General features: G+C 42.1%; 1 protein-coding gene and 2 long non-coding RNA genes across 3 annotated transcripts in view; 2 read left to right on the forward strand and 1 right to left on the reverse strand.

Annotated features, from left to right (window-relative positions):
• The window catches only part of LOC138976412 (uncharacterized), a 556,176-nt gene that overhangs the window by 445,209 nt on the left and 86,079 nt on the right, over positions 1-24,888 (reverse strand). The gene's annotated exons all lie outside the window — the stretch shown is intronic.
• LOC138976943 (uncharacterized) lies at positions 11,145-16,463 on the forward strand. Its single transcript, XM_070349837.1, has 2 exons — positions 11,145-11,208; positions 11,426-16,463. The coding sequence occupies exon 2, from the start codon at positions 12,915-12,917 to the stop codon at positions 16,461-16,463; it is 3,549 nt and encodes a 1,182-aa protein (XP_070205938.1). The 5' UTR covers positions 11,145-11,208; positions 11,426-12,914.
• Positions 17,502-18,748, forward strand: LOC138976383 (uncharacterized). Its single transcript, XR_011458973.1, has 2 exons — positions 17,502-17,978; positions 18,196-18,748. It is a non-coding gene; the product is annotated as an uncharacterized lncRNA (long non-coding RNA).

The raw sequence follows: 24,888 nt of genomic DNA on the forward strand, positions 1-24,888 counted from the left end.
TACGGATTCGGACGGGAATCCACAGTCACAAGATGCATCTGTAGCAACGTGACGTCTCACTAGATCGTTATTGAGATCACTTATATATAACCTGAGCTTACAGTGAATTATTTGTGACATGCGATCTCCAGAATAAAAATAACACGGCGGACTTAAATCGTTTTTTGACAAAAAGTGCTTAAATTCACTTAGGGAATCACTAAGTTTTATATAGTCTGGTAAAGAATTCCAGAGTTGTGTAGTAGATGGGAGAAATGAGTTTCTATATAATTCAGTTTTAAACGATGGAACTTTCCTGTCTAGAGGTCTGCGCCGGTGATATGGGTTATTAGTTGATATCAATGGTGGCAATATCGCTAATAAGTAGTTTGGCACCTTGCGGTGAACGATCTTGTGAAATAATATCAATTTATGACGTTTTCGCCTCTCTAGTAATGAAATAAAGCCTGACTCATCGTACAATTTTTGATGGCTTGTACCGCGGACTGCTCCAACAATGGTTCGAATTGCATCTAAGTGAATACTTTCGAGCTCGGTGGCTAACTCCTTAGGGCAGTTGTCCCAGAGAACATCAGCATAATCAAAATGTGGCAATATGAAGGATTTATACATTGTTTCTAAAGCTTTTCTGCCTAGTCTATATTTATAAGATCGCAAGCAAGCTACTAGCGTACGGCATTTTGCTATAACAGATTTAATATGTAACTCCCACTTACCGTTATTCTGAATAATAATACCAAGATGTTTATGACTTTCAGTTTCTTGTAAAATTGTGCCACCGAAGTTCAAAGGGATGTAATCTGGATTCCTTTTCCTGCTTATATTCAGAAGTTTTGTTTTACTTTGATTAAATTTAACTTTCCACTGACTAGCCCACTGGTCGATTTTTTCAAGATCTGAGTTAAAAATATCTGTTCGCATCTGAGAATTTTCCAGGCTTAAATAATGGATTCAACGTTATCAACTATGTCGTTAATGTAAACCAGAAAAAAGGAGAGGTCCTAGAATAGAGCCTTGTGGAACGCCTGTTTGCACAGGTAAGTAGCTAGACATACTTCCTTTAAGCACCACTGCTTGTTTTCGATCAGTTAAATAGTTTTGCAACCAATTAAACATCTGACCTCGAATCCCTAGTGCAAATAACTTTCTCAAAAGACCTTTGTGCCAGACTCTGTCAAATGCTTTGGAAATGTCGAAAAAGATTGCCTGGACAGTAATGCTGTCGTCGAGTGACTTGCAAAAGTCGTTATATAGGCATGTTAACTGGTACACAGTGGAGTCACCGGGAATAAAACCAGACTGGGAAGGTGTGATTATGTTATTCGATACAAAATAATCAAACACATGTTTCTGAACACATTTTTCAAGGACTTTACCTACGCAGCTTAAGAGTGAGATGGGACGATAATTTGAACAGTCTCCTTTATCCCCCTTTTTAAATATCGGTGTTATGTGTGCTGTTTTCCATATGCTTGGAAATACGCCCTCATTTAATGATCTTGTAAATAAAATAGATAGAGGTTCTGCTATTATAGGTAAACTTGCAATAAGAATCTTATTATGAATTTTATCAGGCCCGACAGCTTTAGATGTATCAAGACTTTCTATTACACTTTTCACTTCTTCAGAAGTCACGACCATATCGTCGACAAAAAAATCAGCATTATCTATATCGGGAACATTATCGTTTGTGTCGTTTATTTCTGATTGTTTAACAAAAGACATATTAAATAATTCAGCCTTTTCCTGGTCTTCAAAATAGGTTTTACAATCAACTGTTAGTGGCGGGATTTCGTTTTGGTCTGAGCCTTTCTTTGCCATAAACCTGTTAACTAACTTCCACCACTGCTTCTGACCAAATTTCTTTGGATCAGATACGGACCGGTCAAGTTCCTCTAAATATTGTTTCTTTCGCGTTCGAATAGCATCTGTGTATTGGTTCCTTATCTTACGAAAGAGTTCCCAAGCTTGTGGTGTGTCTACATGCACAGCAATAGTATGAATAAATCTTTTTCGGTCTTTTAATTTCAAAATATATGATGTGATCCAGGGTGTGTCTCCCTCCCGAATGGTGACTTCCTTGACAGGCAAGCAGGTTTTCACGATCGAATACAACTGCTCCGAAAAAAGAGAAGCTGCGGTATGAATATCTTCTAGAGTCACTATGTTTGACCAATCAATTTTCTGTAACTCAACTATTAACTTTTGACCGTCTAGTTTGCTATAATCTAAAATCGTTCTTTTTGAGTGTGATCTTTTCTTCAAATGATGCTTTAAATAAACGACTGGTACGGAGTGATCACTACAAATGGGAGGAATAACTTCTACTTTATCAACAATGTCAGTGCTTGGGGTAATAATCAGGTCGATACAGGTGGACGTATCTTCAGTTATCCGTGTGGGACTTGTAACTAGTTGCTTTAAGCTATTCAGATACAAAATGTCTGTGAGTTGCTTTGGTGGGTTGTCATTAAAATCGGAATTAAAATCACCAAGAATTATGAATTTGTGAGGGGTGGCCATAACTTGTTTAATAGAAGAATCGATCAGTTGCCAATAAGCAACAGGGGCACTAGGAGGCCGGTAAAACGAGCCTATCAATATAGTTTCTTGATTCAATTTGGTTTCGATCCATGTGGCTTCAAGGTTAGGAATCAAAAGATCTGTTCTCTCTTTACAGCATAAGTAATCTTTAACATATATTGCCACACCACCGTGTGCTCCGTCTGGTCTGTCTCTCCGCACAAGTGGATGGAAACCATTAATATTAAATTGGTCTTGCATCTTACCAGCAGGTAACCAAGTCTCAGATAAAGTTACTATGTCAAAATCTCTAATTTCACTTTCCACAATATCAAGTTTGTTCCTCAAACTTCTGGTGTTTAAGTGTGCTACTATAAGTTCACCTTTTTCTAACGGAGAAACTGGTCCCGGATTCGGATTAATGTCCCCACATAACATCAGTTTCAAGACTAAAAAAACTAATATTACAAAACAAAACAGCGTACTTATAGGAATCGAGCGTACTTCACGGTTGCTAGTATTTACTGAGTCCTTTTCAGAGTTATTTTGTCGCGATTCGTTGGGACTGTAACTATAGACGAAGTGTAGAGACCATAATACAATAGCTAAGTTCACACCATTTCCTCTTCTAACAACTATGGCTATTGCTATACAAGCATCAAGAACATTGTAAAATAATACTTTCTGTGAGAGAGTTGCCGCCTTGGAACAGAAACCACCGACTCTAGCCCTGGAAGTTAGAAAATCAACAGGCATTTAGGTAATGGCATCTCTGAAGTACATGCTTAAAATCCAGGGCCGAAACGGTGGTACTCTACCCCACGCCGAACAACGGGAAAAGTGGCTGCACAAGGGACAGAGGCTAGCTCTCACATAGCCTCTGGGGAAACAGAGCATGACTTTATACAGAACACAAGTAAGAAGGAGAGTAAGGAAGAATAAAGAATAAATGTGTTTTCAAGACAAAGTAAAGTAAATGGATACGAAGGTGATATGATTATCGGGTAAGTGAATAGGTCACACGGATGGCTGTGAAGACATTCTACGTCAAATACACAATATTGCATGTGTTATACAGCAGGGTGAAATATGAGTAGCATTTGAATTAGGCACAGCTATGTACATTATTTTGAGTATTAAAGTATTAAAGTATTAACACAAGAGTTGGACGATGTGGTGTAAGTTAAGTTGATGTAGCCGGTACGATCATGAAAAATGAGAAGGTAAAACGAAGTGACCATGGCAAGGGTGAAGACATATAAACAAAAGTATTATGCATTCACTATAAGACTATACATACTTGTATTACAACGATGTTGACAAAGCTTTGGATACATTACATGTTAACAGTGGTTTGACACGGCAAAGTCGAATCTAAGTATTTAAAGCAATGAAAAGATTCGCACGCGGGCATGCGTCGAAACACGACACTTACCCCCGGTCGTTCACATGCACACACACACACACACAACTCACTCGCACACAGACATACACACACACACACACACACACACACACACATACACACACGTACACATACCCACGCACACATAACACTACCCCCACCCAATCATCCACGCACACACGCACACAAACGCGCGTGCGCGCACACACGCTCCACCCCCACAAACACACACAAACGTACACACGCTGGCACTCACACACACTCACAAACACACACACGTATCCACTCACACTCGGCGCACGTACACATACTATACGTATCATCAGTTCCGATATTTGGGGTGCGCATACACTTGTACCACAAAGCAAGACTGGTGTCAGTTCAGTTTCTTGGCACAGTGGCACGTACTAACGCGTGGTCAGAGTGGAGAATGCGCGCTCTATACACTGACCTGGGCAGGTGAGGGGAGTGGGGGAGGGGTTACAGGTATGATTCTCAGGCACATGCACGTTGACTATGAGAAATGGTGTGATTGTGACAAGATGTACACTTCAAAACATTTGCAGTGTAAAGTTCAGTATTTGTCTCTTTATAGTTTATGTGTTGTATTCTTCATTTTCCTGCACACACACACACACACACACACACACACACACACACACACTCACACTCACACACACACACACACACACACACACACACACACACACACACACACACACACACACACACACGCGCACACACCTAGATGGATTGTGACGTGACCGTACAGTTAGTGAAGGAGAGAACTAGGTGACCAAGGCTGGCACCAAGGTTGGCACTACACCAAGGCTTCCAGTTCGCGCATGGTTGTGATGCGGTTTACTGTGTTGTGTTTCTTCACAAAGACGACTCCGTCTCTGCACCAAGTGTCGTCCAGCGACTTGCTCACTTTCAACTGGCGAGCTTTACTGGCCACGGCGGCGCGCGTCTTGGTAAGATCATCGTTGATGAAGATCTTTGACGCGCCTCGGGCCCCCCTGCCGTCGCGGGAAGGGAGCGCGGGCCAACTGGCGTCTGGGAAGAGCTTGCTGGAGTCCACGTCACGCAGGTTCCTCCGGGCCTTCATCAGGGTCGCCTTGCTGCGGTAAGACGTCAGCTTCACGATGATGGGGCGCTGAGAGGGCTGGCCAGGGGCAGGTTTCCTCCCGACGCGGTGACTCCGGTCGATGTCCACGTCCTTCAGGTCGACGCCAATGCTCTTCGCCACAATCTTGACGATGTTGTCTGTATTCTCGGACTCGAGCTCAGGGATTGGACTGATCCTAATGCAGTTTCGTCGGCTGTACTGCTCGAGGTCGTCGAACTGCTCCCTCAGCTGAAGGATCTCCTTGTCCTTGGCCGCTAATATGACCCGGAGGTCGGCTATCTCCTTCCTGACCTCAACCGCCAGGGCCTTGGATAAGAGTTCTATCAGTTCCGGATCAATAAGTGCATTCTTGAGCTGTTCTTTTAGGTTGGACATATCTGGTGGTTGAATGGGGGCGTCCAATGCAGTGCTGTTCAAGTACGTAGGGTTAATGATTGTGGTTTCAGGGTCTGAATCAGACATGAAGCTATCACAAGGTCGCTTTGCCTCGCCGTCGTCAGATAGAGGAGATACAGCTGGTCGTTTGCCTGTCTCGCGGTCGCGGTCGCGGTCCGGTGTCGACATTGGGAAGGATCGTACAGATATTCAGGTAATGTTTTCAAAAGAAAATGTTAACAGCAGACGCCACTGTGACACTGCAAGAGTGTTGCAAGGGTATTGTCTACAGCTGGCGACTGAAAACCGTGGCTCCGTGACACGTACGAGCGTGAATGTTGTTTAGCAATTGGTCAATAGGTCAGTAGGCCACACTGTTGACAATGAAAGGCGTGAAGCGTGCAGTGGTCTTTTACATTGCACGAGCAATATTTAGACTACAGATGACAGTTCATCCTTGACCCGAATCAGTTACACTTCAATTCGATTTTAGACAAAGACGAAGAGAACTCACTTGCATCACATCAAAAATCACTGAGAATTGACCACATGTGTAGAACGTTTAGATGTGCACAATATCAGAGTCCATACTGCTTCCCTTGCACTGTAGTTTAACGAAAATCCTCACAGTCATCGAGCTCCGTTCAACCAACCGCCATTGCGACCTTCACTTCTTCCCCAAGTTATTTTGCCTAGGTCATGGCCGAACTTTAGGCCTACGGAGAAATATCGCTGGATATTTTCTCCCTAGATTAACAGAGACAAAGAAGGGAAGTCATGCTGTATAGGCACTGTCCAGCTCCGGTAAACGATCAGCTTCTTACCAGACACACCTCCAGTTTTTGTACATGCATGTCTAACAACCTTTTGTTTGAATGCTTACCGCTAGAGAACACCCTGGCTGCTCTGCAGTTTTTTATTTGACATCATGCAATTAGTGGCATTATTAGCCTCCTGATGGCGCTAGATAGAAGATTTGAAATAAACAAGTCAAATTAATGGTTTGAAGTATCTTAATGCAGCCTATGTTGATGATGAGTTGTCCAACTTTCAGAGGCACCTAATATGGACTTTAATTCAGAAAGGAAAACATTTACTGAGTGATGATTGAAACCCCTGGCGTCGTATGACTTTAAACAATAATGATTACAACGTATTTGCAACGTGTTTATAGGAATGTAATTATCGAGTGTTATTTTTAATGTGATATTATAAGCTGTTTATTTGAAATGTAGAAAGAGTGAATAGTACATGGCTTGCTGTGTCATACCTGATGTATACGAGTTGCTTTTTAAAAATATTCACCTGCGAGCGAAAGCGAGCTTTTCAATATTTGAAAAAGCAACGAGTGTAAATCTCCTACGACACAGCAAGCCATGTAGTATTATTTTGATCCTACATACTGTACTTAGTGGATTTTACTAAACACGTCAAGGCGTGCAAATTGAAGACGCTTCCTTTGGATCCTCGTTCTCTTCCAAAACCTCGTGCAATAGTTGACGTCAAAGCAAAGAAACCTCATCCTAGAGAGTATAGCATATGACGCAGGGCCGGACCCAGGGGGGGGGGGGGGGGGGGGGGGGGGGGGGGGGGTTCCAGGGGTTCCGGAACCCTACCCCTGGAAAAAGCATGTACCTTGCTTTGAGTGTTGTTTTTTTTAAATAAATTTTGTGTGTGTCTCTAACAAATTTTATTCAATAGTTTTAGCACCAAAACAATGCTGCTCTTAACCCTCAAAACAAGGCCCAGAATGCACCAGATTGCACAGATTTTAACTGTTTTTCAACAATTTTCCGGGGGAGCATACCCCCGAACCCCCCTAGTTCGCGCGCCTACTTTGCAGGCGCGCGCTTGTGGCTTCGCCACTTCGCTGATTTGCCCCCCCAAAAAAGGAGGAACCCCCCCCCCCCCCTTTCAACTCATTTGGTCCGGCCCTGTGACGTGTTAGTTGGGGTCCTGATTTGGCCTATATGGTCCGCTGGACCCTAAAAGCAACAACAACTAACTGACGTGTTAGTTTAAAAACAATTCTCCCAGGGGAAACAATAGGCGCAAAAGTGTTTCCATAATGACGTTTGTCTCGGTGACTTTGGCATCATAAGCAGTGGACAAGCAGGTCTCTGGACAGACGCACCGTTTGCAACGATTTACATGATATTTGCACGTTTGGTTAGAACGATAGAGAATAATGCATGGATTGTTGTGTCCTACCAGATTTACACCAGTTGCTTTTTTAAAGATTGAAATGCGAGCGATATTATATACAATAGCCTCTAACCCTTATCATTGTACAATACAGTTCAATCGTTATTTTTATCTCCCGTTCTCTCTCTCTCTCTCTCTCGCCCCCCCCCCCCCCCTCCTACCCGCCCCTCTTACCATCACTTTCTTACCCCACTTAATATATTCTAAACCCAGACTACTTTCTTTACACACATACTCTTCAGTTTACGTTTATTATTACGTTTTATTTTTGCACGTCATTTTCCTCAAGACCCTGTTCCTAGACTTTGTTCTTTTTTTTTAGGATAACGTTATTTGCTGTCTGTCCTCTTCCTTTCTGATTTCTTCTTTTTCTTTCTGTTGCTTCTTCTTGTATTAGTATTGTATTTGCTGACGAAGACAATCGTCCAAACCGGTCCATGTTAATTGTTCGTGTTTCTGGTACTGGTCAGTACATTTTCACTGTTATCTTGTTCCTGTTCTTCTCACCTGCAGTCTCTTGTTCCTGTTTTAATGTTAGTCTTAATTAAAATAATCGTTTCAGAATGTCTGTGAAAGAATTGGAAATAAGCCTGCACATTTGTTTCTATTCAACGCAGTACGAACCGCAACTGGATACGTAGTAAACATGCAAACAACGAGATATGGAAAAATCAATAAAAATTACAAACTATTTTACACACCGAAATGTTCTTGAAACCACCACAGATTTGTAAATTGTAACGTACAACCCCCCCCCCCCCCCCCCCGAAAAAAAAAAAAAAAAGAAGAAGAATAGCACAACTAATTTTAGTACGATTTTAGAACAGTAAAAGTTGTGTTTGAACTCGTACAAAAACACAGGATATGAGTAACCGATCTAATAAAATAAACATTTAACAAATATGCTGCATTAGGAATATCAATCTGCATTATATATACCCCACTCATATTTTGTTGTTTAAAATGGGTAAATCTCCTAGTGTGGATTATACATATTCTTTTGGTGGAACAGATGATATTGAGCATTTTTTGGTATTACTAAAAAGGATATTAACAAATGTTGAGGAGAAGTTTTATGTTAAATACAACGTGAAATTAAATATGATATTTTATGAGTTTTTATTTGCTGCTGAACATGGTTCTTAATATGTACACGCAGTTGTTGATTATGCTAATGTTCTTAATGCTATTGCACAAACGTGTGTAGGAATGTACGAGTAGAAAAACCCATTAGAAATGTTATGTATTGTTAATTATGAATTACTGTTAAGGAATTTAATATTATGAATGAAAATATAAATGACATAGAATATGATTAAGAATTGGGATTATTGTAATTATAGGAAAATAGTTTGTATTATATAAGTACATGTTGGTATATGATAACAGAATGTTTGGATTTCATTGTGAAAAATGACAGATGGAGAAGGATACTCCCTGCCTGTAAAGAAAATGAAAATGAAATAAGTAAATAAGTCAAGAAAGGGTTACAAGAGAGTATTGACTATATTATTGTTGTTTTTGGTTCATAATTGTCGTCATAGTTAAGCGCTTTTATGTCTTTTAAATAATCAACACCAGGGAGTATACATTCAGATGTTAAATTTGCCCTATAGGCATCATATAGATTTTTGTATACATTATCGATGCAACTCTACTGACCTAGATTTGCATAATGTCTTTTCAAAATTCTTCAGAATGTATAACGTACTGCAAACAATGCTAAAAAATGACAGATACGTTATAGTCATTGGTGAGTATCTATTCCGAAAGCGTGAGACCCGTAAGCGAGATATTTGTTTGCAAGACACTGTTTCCGTATACTGTACCACCTCCCCCACACCCCACAAAAATACTTAAACAAACAAGCAAAGAACAAAAGAAAGAAACAAACAACAACACACACACACACACACACACACACACTCACACACACACTCACACACACACTCACACACACCTTGACACATACTTACACACACACACACACAGACACACACACACATTAACACAAACTTACACACACGCAAACACACACACTGTCCTCATGATAAGCAGATATATTTGCCTGATATGTAAATTTGCGTTGTTTACCTTTTCTTAATGTATCCTTCGTGAGTCTTGTTATTTTGTCTTGATCTTACTTTGTAGGCACTGAACTCTGCATTCTCTGTCAGAATGACTTCTCTAATTACTTTGTGTTAAAAAAATAAAAATAAAATAAATAAATAAAAATCAGTACTCACCAACACAAAGACAGTAAAGACAAAGTCCCATGTTCCCCTATTGAGGTTTTTGCAAACATTTGACTTTGCGTTTTTCCGTGCTGTCCTTGTGTTGGTGAGTACCAAATGTATTTTTTTTATGTTTCAACTTTCTTTATCTCACACACAGTCATCTAGTTGTTTATATTTATTTACTTTGTTGCCAGGCTTTGCATTTTAGATTATCTATCTATAGGACGTTGATATACTGATGAATTATTTAATTTCGTCCATGTTCATGCGTTTTTGTGCGGGAGTCACACCTACGCGACGCACGGCCCGCGCATTGAAAATTGATCAATAATAGAAAACAAGAGGCGAAGCCTTCAAGGCTCACGTAAGAAATCGACAAACAGTAACACAAACTCAATCACTCCGTCACACATACACACACACGCACACACAGAAAGCAAGGTGAAACTGTGCAAGAAAGCGAGACCCTGGATCTGCCAATTAGTCTCGGCCCGCTCACAATAACAATGACCGAGACTTTCAGTAATTCCTTTGCGTGACGTCTAACCCTCTTACGTCATAATGTGACGTCTTCAAATGGTTTCTATCACACACGTCAAACACTTTTGACCGAGACGTAATCTTCTTATGCGAGCTTTATCCATAGACTCGGAAATGTTAAAGTTTCTATCACACACACACGCACGCACGCACGCACGCACAGACAGACAAAGTTTATCATCGCATAGGCTACACTTACGTGAGCCAATAAGATCAGTGCGTCGTTGAGCGAGTTTTAGCGTCAACTAAGGTGACTCGAGTCGAACCGGAGGTCGCAAAAACTCGGTCCGGTACGACTGGAGTGACGTCACCGGTTAACCAACTTTCAACCTTGCTTCCTGCGTAGGGTCTCTCCAGTTCCAAGATGGCTGTGGCGATTTATTAGAACGACCTACGATTGAGGACAACCAAGACTATCGCGGGAACATTCTATCGCATTGGAGTGACCGAGATATCGCAGAGTAACATAACTCACGTCATCAATCACATATGACGTAAGCTGGATTTACGTGTGTCATTCCGAAGCAAGAAGCAGTAAAACAGAGATTTTAGAATATTATTGTTTGCTAACAAGAAAAGGAAATACAGGTAGGAAAATAGAAAGGAACACCTGAAGCTTTGAAGAATTAGATTGAATGGTCCATAAAGGGAAAGGCGGGAGGATTATTTCTTGGTGATAAAATGTAGGAATTTCATAACCAACGCAAAATAGTTCTAACCGATTCTGAGATGGAAAGGAAACATCTTCCATGTCCACAAGAACGAAGAATTCGTTTTCACTAGCTTAATTTGAAGTAAGTACACGAGATTAATTATCGTTCAAACCAAATAAGTAACAGGCATACTAATATGTGAAAGCGGCATAATTAGGACAAGGAAAAGATGTGGAATTCATAATTCATTGAATGTATGTAATTGACTTTCATGACAACGAACATCAACGATTCGTTTTGGGAACATAATCAGAAATTTAGTTAGTTGCTTGATATTAACACATTCTATTTGTTCCAGGCTTTGGTCGCTTGTTTGTCTCGCTTGACCGCAAGACTTGCAACTCGTCGTTTTGATGACAGACGAATCGGGAGTTAACACAACTACGTTCCAAGAAGATTCATCGCGGTTTACGTGAAGAGAGTGACGTTGGAAGCGTACGAAGTCGAACATGGAATGAAAGACTAAGTGACAATTCGAGACTTCAGTAGAATTCCATCTGATACTATTTATGAAAGTAACAAAAGGCAGACAGGGTGTTTCTGCAATTTATTTAATGTGAGCGGAGAATGTGACGGTGAACAATCCATTAGGCCTATACAATCTGCTACGAATTCATGAGAAGATGAGAAACTTTGAGGATGATGTGAAATCCAGTGGTGAAGAGGTGGACGAATAAGCGTGAAGGAACAGTGACCTGAACGGAAAGTGCGCCTGAGCGCTACGTCTGGAACACCGAACAACCACATGAGAAGAAGAGGAGAACAGAACACAATGCCGAAGATGCCTGGAAGATCTTGTTAGAAGCCAGAAGCTGAATAAAAGCTGAGTCTAAATTTAGATCAATCACCAAGCATCGTTGATGATCGTTGTGTGCATGTCTGTCTTCTTATCCTTTACACCCACAAGATAATATCCAATTTAGATTCTTAATAACTGATAAGTCCAAAGGAATGACGTAGAAAATAAACCCTAGACAACGATAACACACATTCCTTCAAGAAATCAGTAACAAATGGATGGCTCGTCCGGGGATCGCTAAATTTGGGATATGAATTTGTGTGTTGTGTGTATGTAATTCATCTCATCATCATCACTTTTGTTAAATAAATAAAGTATCACTAATTAACTGTAGCGTCAGGTCTAGTCCATGGGAAAGTTGATTAACTCAACGTAGTAAATTACGACCCAACAGAGAGATCTGTTCGGTTGTGTTGGGTAGCCAGAATGTAAAGAAACGGCTCTGATATTTCTTTTCTGGATGAAAACCAACGGAAACATAAATCGGGATTGTAGGATAGTTCCGTAATTTATATAGTGTGTTCTGGTAATATTCAAAGTCTGGTGTGACTGTAGAATAAAGACAGAGTAGATGCATGTATATTTAACCTGCTAGGATCAATCAGAACGGTCAAGTAGACTAAGATTAATCAGCAACTAAGGGTTAGTATATTTTATGCTTCTCTGATTACCAGAAGCTCGACTATAAAGAATGAATGGTAAAAGTTATTAGTAATCGTAGAGTGGTTACACGACAGAACATAGCTGTTCTAAGTTTGAACACCATACAATTCAGCTCGTCAAGTTGACGTGGGTGGCAGATTTAGTCAATAGTTTTCGCGACCGGGCCGGGTACGAAATTGAGACTAAAGTCACATATTTTGCATTACAATAAGTGTAAGCATTATAACGGCTGTGTAAGGCACAGTTTTTGCTTTTCGGAAGCGCGATTTAATTTCGTCCGTGTTATCAATCGGGAATTTGAATTTTCGTTTACGACGACATCAAGATGAACACGCGCGGGTCCGAAGCAGCTCGCTTTGAGCGAGAAAATAATCTGGCACTGGCAGACAGAGAAGACACAGAAGAAAATGGCGAGATAAATACGTGTGCAACCAACCAGAAATTGACAGCACTCGAACGCACGAAAGAACTCTTGGAAGAAGGAAAGCTCTTGGAGTTGACAGGTACTGAGTTGCGCGAATTTGTTCTTCAACAGAAAAATGAAGAACGTCAACGCGAACGCGAACAAGAAGAACGTCAGCGCGAGCAAGAAGAACGTCGACTAGAACGAGAAGAAAGAGCTCGTCTCGAAGAACTTCGAATTCAAGTCGAATTAGCTCGAGCTACAGCTGAACATACCGGTGAAAACAGTAACCGGAATAACAACCGCAACGATGAACCTAGATCTCGAGACAACTACCAAGCTAAGCTACCTTTCTTGGAAGATAAAGATGACATCGAATCTTTCATACTCCAGTTCGAGAGACATGCAATGAGCTACAATTGGGAGGAAGCAACATGGGCTGTGAAAATGTCTTCACTACTGAAAGGACAAGCAAGGATTGCTTACGCCAGAATGAAGAACGAGGATGCAGGTAATTATTATCTTCTGAAGAAGACGCTGTTGGAGCGATGCAAGATTACTGCAGAATCATACAGGGAGAAATTCCGACGCACGCGGAAGAACCAGGATGAAAGTAGCACAGAGTACATAACGCGAATTTCATTGTACCTGGACCGCTGGATAGAAATGTCCGAGAAAGGAGGCACTGTAGAGGATTTGAAAGACATTTTTCTACAAGAGCAGATACTCGACAACATGCCACCAGAACTAGTCACATACGTCAAAGATAGAGAACCCCGAAACATCGATGATGTCATCAAGTTGTGGGTACGATACGATGAAGCCAGAACAAGTTCAATTCGGAAAGTACGGACACTTGAAGGAAAGAGCAATGAAGAGAAGGGGAAAGAAGGAAGGAGGAATGAAGAAAGAGGAAATGGAAGACGAGGCTACAATGACAAAGGAAAGAATGGTCGGGACCATGGAAGAAGATCCGATGAGAAAGAAGGATCAAACTCAAAGCCAAAGGTTTCCTGCTACTTTTGTCAGGGTCCACATTTCAGATACGACTGTCCGAAACTAAAGAAGAAAGAAGAAGCTGGTGCAGCGATGCAAGAAGATGAACAGAATTTTCAAAGATCGTCTTACGACATGCTGTGTGACGTCTGTGAGAAGAAAAACTTCACGAAGTTCTCACAGGTATTAGTTGAAGGAAAACCTGCGACCGCATACAGAGATACAGGAAGCACGTCAATCATCGTCGATGCAGATCTAGTCCCAGAAGGGAAGATTTCATCTCAAGTAAGAGAAACGACGTTGGCGAAGAAGAATGTGAAAGAAACGCTGCGGACCGCCAAGATACATCTCGATACACCTTACTTCGTAGGAGAAACGGAGGTAAGCGTGATGGAAAACCCTGTCCATCCTGTACTCATTGGAAACAAGATGGGTGTGGGATCGGCAAGAAAAGAGACTCCTGTATATCCTATCAGGAATCCAGAGTTGAAAGAGACGGCTGCCGCTGTCACTACTCGACAAGAAGAGAGAAGAGAAATGGAGGAACAAGAAAAGACTCCAACATTTCCAGAAACTGACCAGTTGTTTTCATCAGTAGATCTGAAGAAAGAACAACGAGAAGACCACACGCTGAACAGACTACACGTTCTCGCAGAGACGAAGATCGTGAAAGGAAGGGTCACGTTCGTCCATGTCAAAGGCATACTGTATCGACAGTATATAGACAAATATGGAAAAACGCATCAGCAAGTGGTGGTCCCGATACAGAGGAGAAGTAAGGTGCTCAGCGTAGGACACGATACTCCTATGGCTGGCCACTTAGGTCACAAGAAGACACGTGAGAGAGTTTGGCAGGATTTCTACTGGCCCGGAATGGTGGGAGATATCAGAAGATACTGCATGTCGTGTGACACTTGTCAACGGACGACACCGAAAGGACGCACAAAACGTGTGCCGTTAGGGAAGATGCCCGTTATCGATACGGCGTTCAAACGAGTGGCAGTAGACCTCATCGGTCCCATCAAACCTATCTCCGAGTCCAAGAAACAATACATTCTCGTAATGGTAGACTACGCCACTCGCTATCCAGAGGCTGTCGCCTTGAAGGACATCCGAGCTGAAACCGTAGCAGAAGCACTATGGAATTTCTGGACTAGATTAGGGATTCCAGATGAAATACTGACGGACCAAGGAAAACAGTTCACATGCGAGTTGATGCAACAAGTGAACCAACTCCTCCACATCAAGGGATTGACCACAACCCCGTGGCATCCCCAGGCCAATGGGTTAGTTGAAAGATTCAACGGTACGCTCAAGTCTATGCTCAAGAAGCTGACTATTGAACAACCCAAGAAGTGGGATCAATACCTACCAGCCTTGCTGTTCGCCTACCGAGAGGTCCCACAGGACTCATTGGGATTCTCGCCTTTCGAACTCTTGTTCGGTCGCACAGTGAAAGGTCCTATGCACGTGCTACGACAACTGTGGACGGAAGAAGATGCGTCAGACGAAATCAAAACAACGGCAGAGCATGTGACAGAACTACGGAATCGTATTGAAGGAACTTGCAAGATCGCGCGAGAGAATCTCGCCAAGTCATCAACACGGCAGGCTCAATACTACAACAAGTTTGCCAAGAAAAGAGCATTCGTTGTAGGAACCAGAGTCCTGCTGCTGCTTCCCACAAAACGGAACAAGCTGGAGTTAGCTTGGAAAGGACCGTACTTAGTGGAAGAGAAGATCAACTCGTTTGACTATCGTGTCAAAGTGGGAAAAGTTTCCCGAGTCTACCACATCAATCTTCTTCGACAGTACCATGAGAGAGACATTATGTTGGAACAAGAAGTCCCTGGTGTCGACGAAGAAGAAGAAGAAGTTGTGGCAGTCGTGGTGGTTGATCTGGAAGAACGCGAAGATGAATACTACGCAAATGTAGAAAACGTCGCGCATATACCCATGCCAGCGACGAAACGCAACGAAACTGGAAAAGATGTACATATCTGTACAGGGTTGACAGCGGAGCAACAAAGAGAAGTTCGGGAAGCTTGCGAAGAAGCCAACGAGAACTTGACTGATGTTCCAAAACCCACAGACCTAGAAACATGTACAATCAAGATGACGGACAAACGTCCAGTGTATGTTAAGCCACGTCCGATACCCCATTCTCAAGTCGAGATTGTAGAGAAAGAAGTGAAAGAAATGCTCGAACTAGGAGTCATTGAACCCGCTACATCAGCGTACACCTCACCGATCGTGTTGGTAAAAAAGAAGCTGTCGGGAGCAGTCCGGTTTTGCAATGATTTCCGCGAATGCAATAAGGTAGTGGAGTTCGACACGGAACCAATCACCGACGTGGAACACCTGTTTGCAGACCTCTCAGGAGCACGCTATTTCAGCAAACTAGACCTCACAAAAGGGTATTGGGCGATACCAATTGCTAAGGAAGACCGGTGCAAGACAGCCTTCAGCACATGACTCGGCACATTCCAATGGATCTACATGCCATTCGGCTTGAAGACAGCAGGCAGCATCTTCAACCGTATGATGAGAAAACTTCTCGGACCATTGAACCGAAGAGACGTCCATCACTTCATGGATGACATTTTGATCGCATCCGCAACGTGGGAAGAACACATTGCATCGATTAAAGCAGTCCTGCAGAGATTGAAAGAAGCGAACTTGGCAGCCAAACCTTCGAAGTGCTACTTTGGATTCAGCCATCTGTCATACCTCGGGCACGAGATCGGAAATGGAAAGAAGTGGCCTGAAGACGAGAAGATTGAACAGATCCTGAAAGCCAAAGCACCAGAGACAAAGAAGGAACTGCGGGCCTTTTTGGGATTGAGCGGATTCTACAGATCTTATGTGTCACAGTACTCTGAGATCGCTGCAGTTTTGACAGACAAAACGAAGAAACAAGAACCCGAGAAAGTGAAGTGGAGTCCAGAATGTCAGACAGCATTCGAAACTCTGAAACAGAAACTGGCTGCAAACCCAGTACTGATGATTCCCGATCATCAACTTCCTTTCGTCCTGAGAACCGATGCATCTGATCGAGGCATGGGCGCCGTGCTGATGCAAGACCAAGGAAAGGGTTTGCAACCCATTGCGTACGCGAGCAAGAAACTGAAAGGAGCAGAAGAGAATTATGCTACTGTTGAGAAGGAATGTTTGGCCACAGTCTGGGGCATCCAGAAATTCGAACGATTCCTCTACGGGAAGCATTTCACCCTTGAAACCGATCATCAACCACTGCAATACCTGCAGAGGATGAAGCTAACCAACCCTCGATTGATGAGATGGGCACTACAGCTGCAGCCCTACTCATTCACCATCAAAGTCATTCCAGGGAAAGACAACATCGGGGCCGACTATCTCAGTCGGGCTTCATGAATGAGTTGATGTGAACCATTGAAGTGACTACCAATCTGTGTCTCAAAACTCATGTAGAATCTGAACCTGTTATTATGTTAAAATAAAATTGATTGGTGCTCTGAACGGTGTAGAGTCGTTTTATATAAACCATAAAGATAGATTGAGTACAATCTTCCCCTTCCATGGGCATTTGTGACGATTTATTAGAACGACCTACGATTGAGGACAACCAAGACTATCGCGAGAACATTCTATCGCATTGGAGTGACCGAGATATCGCAGAGTAACATAACTCACGTCATCAATCACATATGACGTAAGCTGGATTTTACGTGTGTCATTCCGAAGCAAGAAGCAGTAAAACAGAGTTTAGAATATTATTGTTTGCTAACAAGAAAAGGAAATACAGGTAGGAAAATAGAAAGGAACACCTGAAGCTTTGAAGAATTAGATTGAATGGTCCATAAAGGGAAAGGCGGGAGGATTATTTCTTGGTGATAAAATGTAGGAATTTCATAACCAACGCAAAATAGTTCTAACCGATTCTGAGATGGAAAGGAAACATCTTCCATGTCCACAAGAACGAAGAATTCGTTTTCACTAGCTTAATTTGAAGTAAGTACACGAGATTAATTATCGTTCAAACCAAATAAGTAACAGGCATACTAATATGTGAAAGCGGCATAATTAGGACAAGGAAAAGATGTGGAATTCATAATTCATTGAATGTATGTAATTGACTTTCATGACAACGAACATCAACGATTCGTTTTGGGAACATAATCAGAAATTTAGTTAGTTGCTTGATATTAACACATTCTATTTGTTCCAGGCTTTGGTCGCTTGTTTGTCTCGCTTGACCGCAAGACTTGCAACTCGTCGTTTTGATGACAGACGAATCGGGAGTTAACGCAACTACGTTCCAAGAAGATTCATCGCGGTTTACGTGAAGAGAGTGACGTTGGAAGCGTACGAAGTCGAACATGGAATGAAAGACTAAGTGACAATTCGAGACTTCAGTAGAATTCCATCTGATACTATTTATGAAAGTAACAAAAGGCAGACAGGGTGTTTCTGCAATTTATTTAATGTGAGCGGAGAATGTGACGGTGAACAATCCATTAGGCCTATACAATCTGCTACGAATTCATGAGAAGATGAGAAACTTTGAGGATGATGTGAAATCCAGTGGTGAAGAGGTGGACGAATAAGCGTGAAGGAACAGTGACCTGAACGGAAAGTGCGCCTGAGCGCTACGTCTGGAACACCGAACAACCACATGAGAAGAAGAGGAGAACAGAACACAATGCCGAAGATGCCTGGAAGATCTTGTTAGAAGCCAGAAGCTGAATAAAAGCTGAGTCTAAATTTAGATCAATCACCAAGCATCGTTGATGATCGTTGTGTGCATGTCTGTCTTCTTATCCTTTACACCCACAAGATAATATCCAATTTAGATTCTTAATAACTGATAAGTCCAAAGGAATGACGTAGAAAATAAACCCTAGACAACGATAACACACATTCCTTCAAGAAATCAGTAACAATGGCTGCCAAGGCGAGGTGAGAAACTTCTGCAAATATTTTTTGACAAAGTTACGGATTGTGAGAAGACATTTGTTGTAAATCACTTAGCCTTTCAAAAATTAAGGATACTGGGTTGGATACTGTCTTGGTTTTAATGCATTATTTATTTTAGCAGTGATGTTTATTTTGGGAAGAAATGAGGTCAACAGGAGTTTGGGTGCGATTTCGGCTCAAATGTACTTTAGCGCCCTGAACTTTTACCCGGCTGTTTTGCGCTCGATTTTCACGCTCACTTCTTCATTGACGTTCGAATCGATAGTTCGATGTTTTGGCATTACATTCACATCAAAAATAAAAGAGTACTGCTTGTTCATCATCGTCGTCCATCAACTCTCCACAACAGTAAATCCGTAACGCGCTTGTCGCCATCTTGTTGCAAGGGACGCGACTGGACACAACCCAACAGCGTTTCCGCGAAGAAAAAAACCAGACATGCGCAGTGACCCTACCGTAGCTCAACCCTGTTCCTCGCGAAAACTCGCTGGTTGTGCGCCCAACTTTAGTCGCGGTTTGGTCACACACACGCGACACATGGCCCGCGCATTGAACATTAATTAAAAATGTAAAAATAGATTAGTGCGTTCTTGTGCGCCCAACTTGTGTCGCTGTTTGGTACAGTGCGACCCCCGTGTAAAGACCCTTGGTACAGTGCAACCCCCGTGTAAAGACCCCTGGTACAGTGCAACCCCCGTGTAAAGACCCCTGGTACAGTGCGACCCCCGTGTAAAGACCCCTGGTACAGTGCGACCCCCGTGTAAAGACCCCTGGTACAGTGCAACCCCCGTGTAAAGACCCTTGGTACAGTGCGACCCCCGTGTAAAGACCCTTGGTACAGTGCGACCCCCGTGTAAAGACCCCTGGTACAGTGCGACCTTCGTGTAAAGACCCTTGGTACAGTGCGACCCCCGTGTAAAGACCCTTGGTACAGTGCAACCCCAGTGTAAAGACCCTTGGTACAGTGCGACCCCAGTGTAAAGACCCCTGGTACAGTGCGACCCCCGTGTAAAGACCCTTGGTACAGTGCGACCCCCGTGTAAAGACCCCTGGTACAGTGCGACCCCCGTGTAAAGACCCCTGGTACAGTGCGACCTTCGTGTAAAGACCCTTGGTACAGTGCGACCCCCGTGTAAAGACCCCTGGTACAGTGCGACCCCGTAAAGACCCCTGGTACAGTGCGACCCCCGTGTAAAGACCCCTGGTACAGTGCAACCCCCGTGTAAAGACCCCTCAATTTAAGACTTCCTCCCTTTTACGAACTTTGTTTTTTAAGATTTTCTGTTCAAATCCTCTGTAGATTTACTCCCATTTTAAGACTCTGTCCTTTTAAGACTCGTTTTTTTCAGATTTGTTTAGATCGTAAAAGGGGGGTTCCACTGTAGAAGCTAGACAGTTGACAACGAATACACAGCGTGTCCTCCGCGTGTGGCTGGTGTTGGTCTGGCGCGCTCTGCGTGTGTCTGGCGTCCTTTTGGCGTGTACATTCATTTGTCGAGCTCCGCGCACATTTTTGTGCATGCTCAAAAATCCCGGCAACGCACAGAGCGAATGACAACGAATGAATAGCGTTGGTCCAGCGCGCTCGACGAACGAGTAACGAATATATTGACGCACACCCAGCGAATGACAACGCACTGGCCAAAATTGCGAGTTTTTCAGTGTGCGGGCCGTGCGTCGTGTATGGTGTGTACCGTGTGACTCCGCCCTTAGGGGGAAGTCATTTGTTGTTATTCGCTGTGTGCGTTGGGCTTTTTGGTGCATGCACAACATTGTGCGCAGAGCTCGACTTATGAATGTACACGCTAGAAGGACGCAAGACACGCGCAGAGCGCGCTAGACCAACACCAGACACACGCGGACCACACGCTGTGTATTCGTTGTTAACCCGCTAGCTTCTACAGTGGAACCCCCCCCCCCCCCCCTTTTACGATCTAAACAAATCTGAAAAAACGGGTCTTAAAAAGGTCAGGGTCTTTAAATGGGAGTAAATCTACAGAGGATTTGAACAGAACATCTTAAAAACTAAGGTCTTAGAAGGGAGGAAGTCTTAAATTGAGGGGTCTTTACACGGGGGTTGCATTGTACCAAACAGCGACATAAGTTTGGCACACAAGAACGCGCTGATCTTATTTTCCATTTTTATATTTAGTCAAGTTTTGACTAAATATTTTAACATCGAGGGGGAATCAAAACGAGGGTCGTGGTGTATGTGCGTGTGTGTGTCTGTGTGTCTGTGTGTGTGTGTGTGTGTGTGTGTGTGTGTGTGTGTGTAGAGCGATTCAGACTAAACTACTGGACCGATCTTTATGAAATTTGACATGAGAGTTCCTTAGTATGAAATCCCCGAACGTTTTTTTCATTTTTTTGATAAATGTCTTTGATGACGTCATATCCGGCTTTTCGTGAAAGTTGAGGCGGCACTGTCACGCCCTCATTTTTCAACCAAATTGGTTGAAATTTTGGTCAAGTAATCTTCGACGAAGCCCGGACTTCGGTATTGCATTTCAGCTTGGTGGCTTAAAAATTAATTAATGACTTTGGTCATTAAAAATCGGAAAATTGTAAAAAAAAATAAAAATTTATAAAACGATCTGATTCCAAAAACATATAAATATGTTATATTTGGATTAAAAACAAGCTCTGAAAATTAAATATATAAAAATTATTATCAAAATTAAATTGTCGAAATCAATTTAAAAACACTTTCATCTTATTCCTTGTCGGTTCCTGATTCCAAAAACATATAGATATGTTATGTTTGGATTAAAAACACGCTCAGAAAGTTAAAACAAAGAGAGGTACAGAAAAGCGTGCTATCCTTCTTAGCGCAACTACTACCCCGCTCTTCTTGTCAATTTCACTGCCTTTGCCATGAGCGGTGGACTGACGATGCTACGAGTATACGGTCTTGCTGAAAAATGGCATTGCGTTCAGTTTCATTCTGTGAGTTCGACAGCTACTTGACTAAATATTGTATTTTCGCCTTATGCGACTTGTTGATTAATGTTCAATGCGCGGGCCGTGCGTCGCGTATGTGTGACCAAACCGCGACAAAAGTTGGGCGCACAACGACGCACTAATCTTATTTTACATTTTTGATTAATTTTCAATGCGCGGTCCGTGCGTCGCGTATGTGTGACTCCCGCATAAAAGCCGTTACCTTGAGGTATATATCCGTGCTTGCAATGACCCAAGGGAACTACGCTCGAAGGGAATACTTTGACCGATTAAAACACCTTTCAGCTGATAGCAATGATAACATAGTTGTTATATAAATGTGTGTGTGTATTTGATATTTGTCACTCGCTGTGCATATATATTGGTGGAGGTTAGCATAAGGTAGCGTAGATGTTTCTTGCCTTTAATTCTTTTGTGTCTATTTTTTTAGAGAGTTACTCGTTGTTGTTGTTTTTATCCTAGATACAAATTTGCTCACTACAGCTAGGGCTGTGTTTTTATTTTGTTTTTATATTTAGTCAAGTTTTGACTAAATATTTTAACATCGAGGGGGAATCGAAACGAGGGTCGTGGTGTATGTGCGTGTGCCTGTGTGTGTGTGTGTGTGTGTGTGTGTGTGTGTGTGTGTGTGTGTGTAGAGCGATTCAGACTAAACTACTGGACCGATCTTTATGAAATTTGACATGAGAGTTCCTGGGTATGAAATCCCCGAACGTGTTTTTCATTTTTTTGATAAATGTCTTTGATGACGTCATATCCGGCTTTTCGTGAAAGTTGAGGCGGCACTGTCACGCCCTCATTTTTCAACCAAATTGGTTCAAATTTTGGTCAAGTAATCTTCGACGAAGCCCGGATTTCGGTATTGCATTTCAGCGTGGTGGCTTAAAAATTAATTAATGACTTTGGTCATTAAAAATCGAAAAATTGTAAAAAAAAATAAAAACTTATAAAACGATCCAAATTTACGTTTATCTTATTCTCCATCATTTGCTGATTCCAAAAACATATAAATATGTTATATTCGGATTAAAAACAAGCTCTGAAAATTAAATATATAAACATTATTATCAAAATTAAATTGTCCAAATCAATTTAAAAACACTTTCATCTTATTCCTTGTCGGTTCCTGATTCCAAAAACATATAGATATGATATGTTTGGATTAAAAACACGCTCAGAACGTTAAAACAAAGAGAGGTACAGAAAAGCGTGCTATCCTTCTTAGCGCAACTACTACCCCGCTCTTCTTGTCAATTTCACTGCCTTTGCCATGAGCGGTGGACTGACGATGCTACGAGTATACGGTCTTGCTGAAAAATGGCATTGCGTTCAGTTTCATTCTGTGAGTTCGACAGCTACTTGACTAAATATTGTATTTTCGCCTTACGCGACTTGTTTTGTTATCCCTGCATGACCTTTGCAGTAATAAACTGGACTTTCAAATGAACGAAAGAAGAAGACAAGGAACTTAGTCGATAAATATCGACAGGGGGCCGACAAATGGTTTAAATGGGAAATGTGTGTATATGGGTGTGGGTTTGAAACAAACAAACAAACCAACCCATGTGAACCCCGGGCCGCAGGCCTTCGATGTAGTGATTGAAAAAAAAGGATGTTCTCAAATGGTTCAATTCTCATTTGGTCTGATTCTCAAATGGTACCGGTATACTCCCCCCCCCCTGGCCGCAGGCCTAGGAGTAAAATTTTATAGACACTGACCTTCTTCCCAGGGGTCATTGACCCAGTTTTAGCTATGAGAGGTGGTTCGCCCAGAGGCTGTAGAGTATACTGGGGCGGTCTCTTTGATGTCTTGAGAGGAAACTTGGCCAGGGTAGTACATGCACCAGAACTGGTGGACACCAAGGACAAACATGAAATCGAAGCAGTTTGCTTTCAGAGGGAACGGTCGTCAGCAACTCAAACTTCTCTGTTTTCTTTTTTTTTTAAATCTGACTTTCTTTGTGGCCCCCTGACTCCGCCCCCCTCCCTCTATAAGGACCCCCCTCCACAAGGACCGATTTTTGTCAACATTTTAAAGGTCGCTAGAGAGGGGTTCCACTGTATGACCTAACCGCTACTGGCAGACGGCCTCAATCTTCACGCGCAAAGACGAGATTAATAGGTGCTCGGTTTTGGTATTTTGAATTACATTACATTAAACCTTTGTTGGGTTTCATGGTCATGGCAACAGCCATAATAATATTACATGATGTATAATATCATATTTCAGCATATGTGAATTACATGTCATCATACTAAACTGTCATACATTTTTATTCCTACATTATTCTGATTGATCACAACCAAACCTACTATCATTGGACACATCCAAATGCAAGCGCCTGTTCTTGACAATTTAGATCAGTGCAATTTCCTGGGTCGGGCTTTGCCACAGACACTCACGGTTTGGCCTGTAGGTAAAATGTACAATGTATTTTCTGATTTGTGCACAAAAGCTTTTTTTCTTTTTTCTTTTTTTTAACATAACAATGTTTAATGTCACTGTATGTTTAAAAGACCATGGTCATATTTGTAAAAAAAATGTTAAATTAGAAAATAAATAACATTTTGGTTCATGATTTTTCCTACACCTGTGCTAAAGATAAGAAATAAAAATGTCGGGTATATAAGTCACTCAAATACAGCTAGGTATGAATGGCTCGGTTTGAGTTTGTTGCAGTTGACCCTGCACAAAGCGACATATCATGTTTTTGTTGAACAATTTTGACGTCACCCCTCCCATAGGGTGACGTATTTCACAACTTCCTGTGTTACACAAACTCTGTGATGACCAATTTTGACGTCACCCCTCCCATAGGGTGACGGATTTCACAACTTTCTACAGATGAACAATTTTGACGTCACCCCTCCCATAGGGTGACGGATGTCACAACTTCCTGTGTACACAAACTGATGACGTATTTCACAACAAAATGGCGCTGCCCATGGTCAACCTCGAAACTATCCGTATAGAATGGGGGCG

Source organism: Littorina saxatilis, linkage group LG9 (assembly GCF_037325665.1).
Source record: "Littorina saxatilis isolate snail1 linkage group LG9, US_GU_Lsax_2.0, whole genome shotgun sequence".
NCBI classification, from domain to species: Eukaryota; Metazoa; Mollusca; class Gastropoda; order Littorinimorpha; family Littorinidae; genus Littorina; species Littorina saxatilis.

Coding starts and splice junctions, on each gene's coding strand:
- LOC138976943 (XM_070349837.1), top strand. CDS start 12,915: ATGAACACGCGCGGGTCCGAAGCAGCTCGCTTTGAGCGAGAAAATAAT.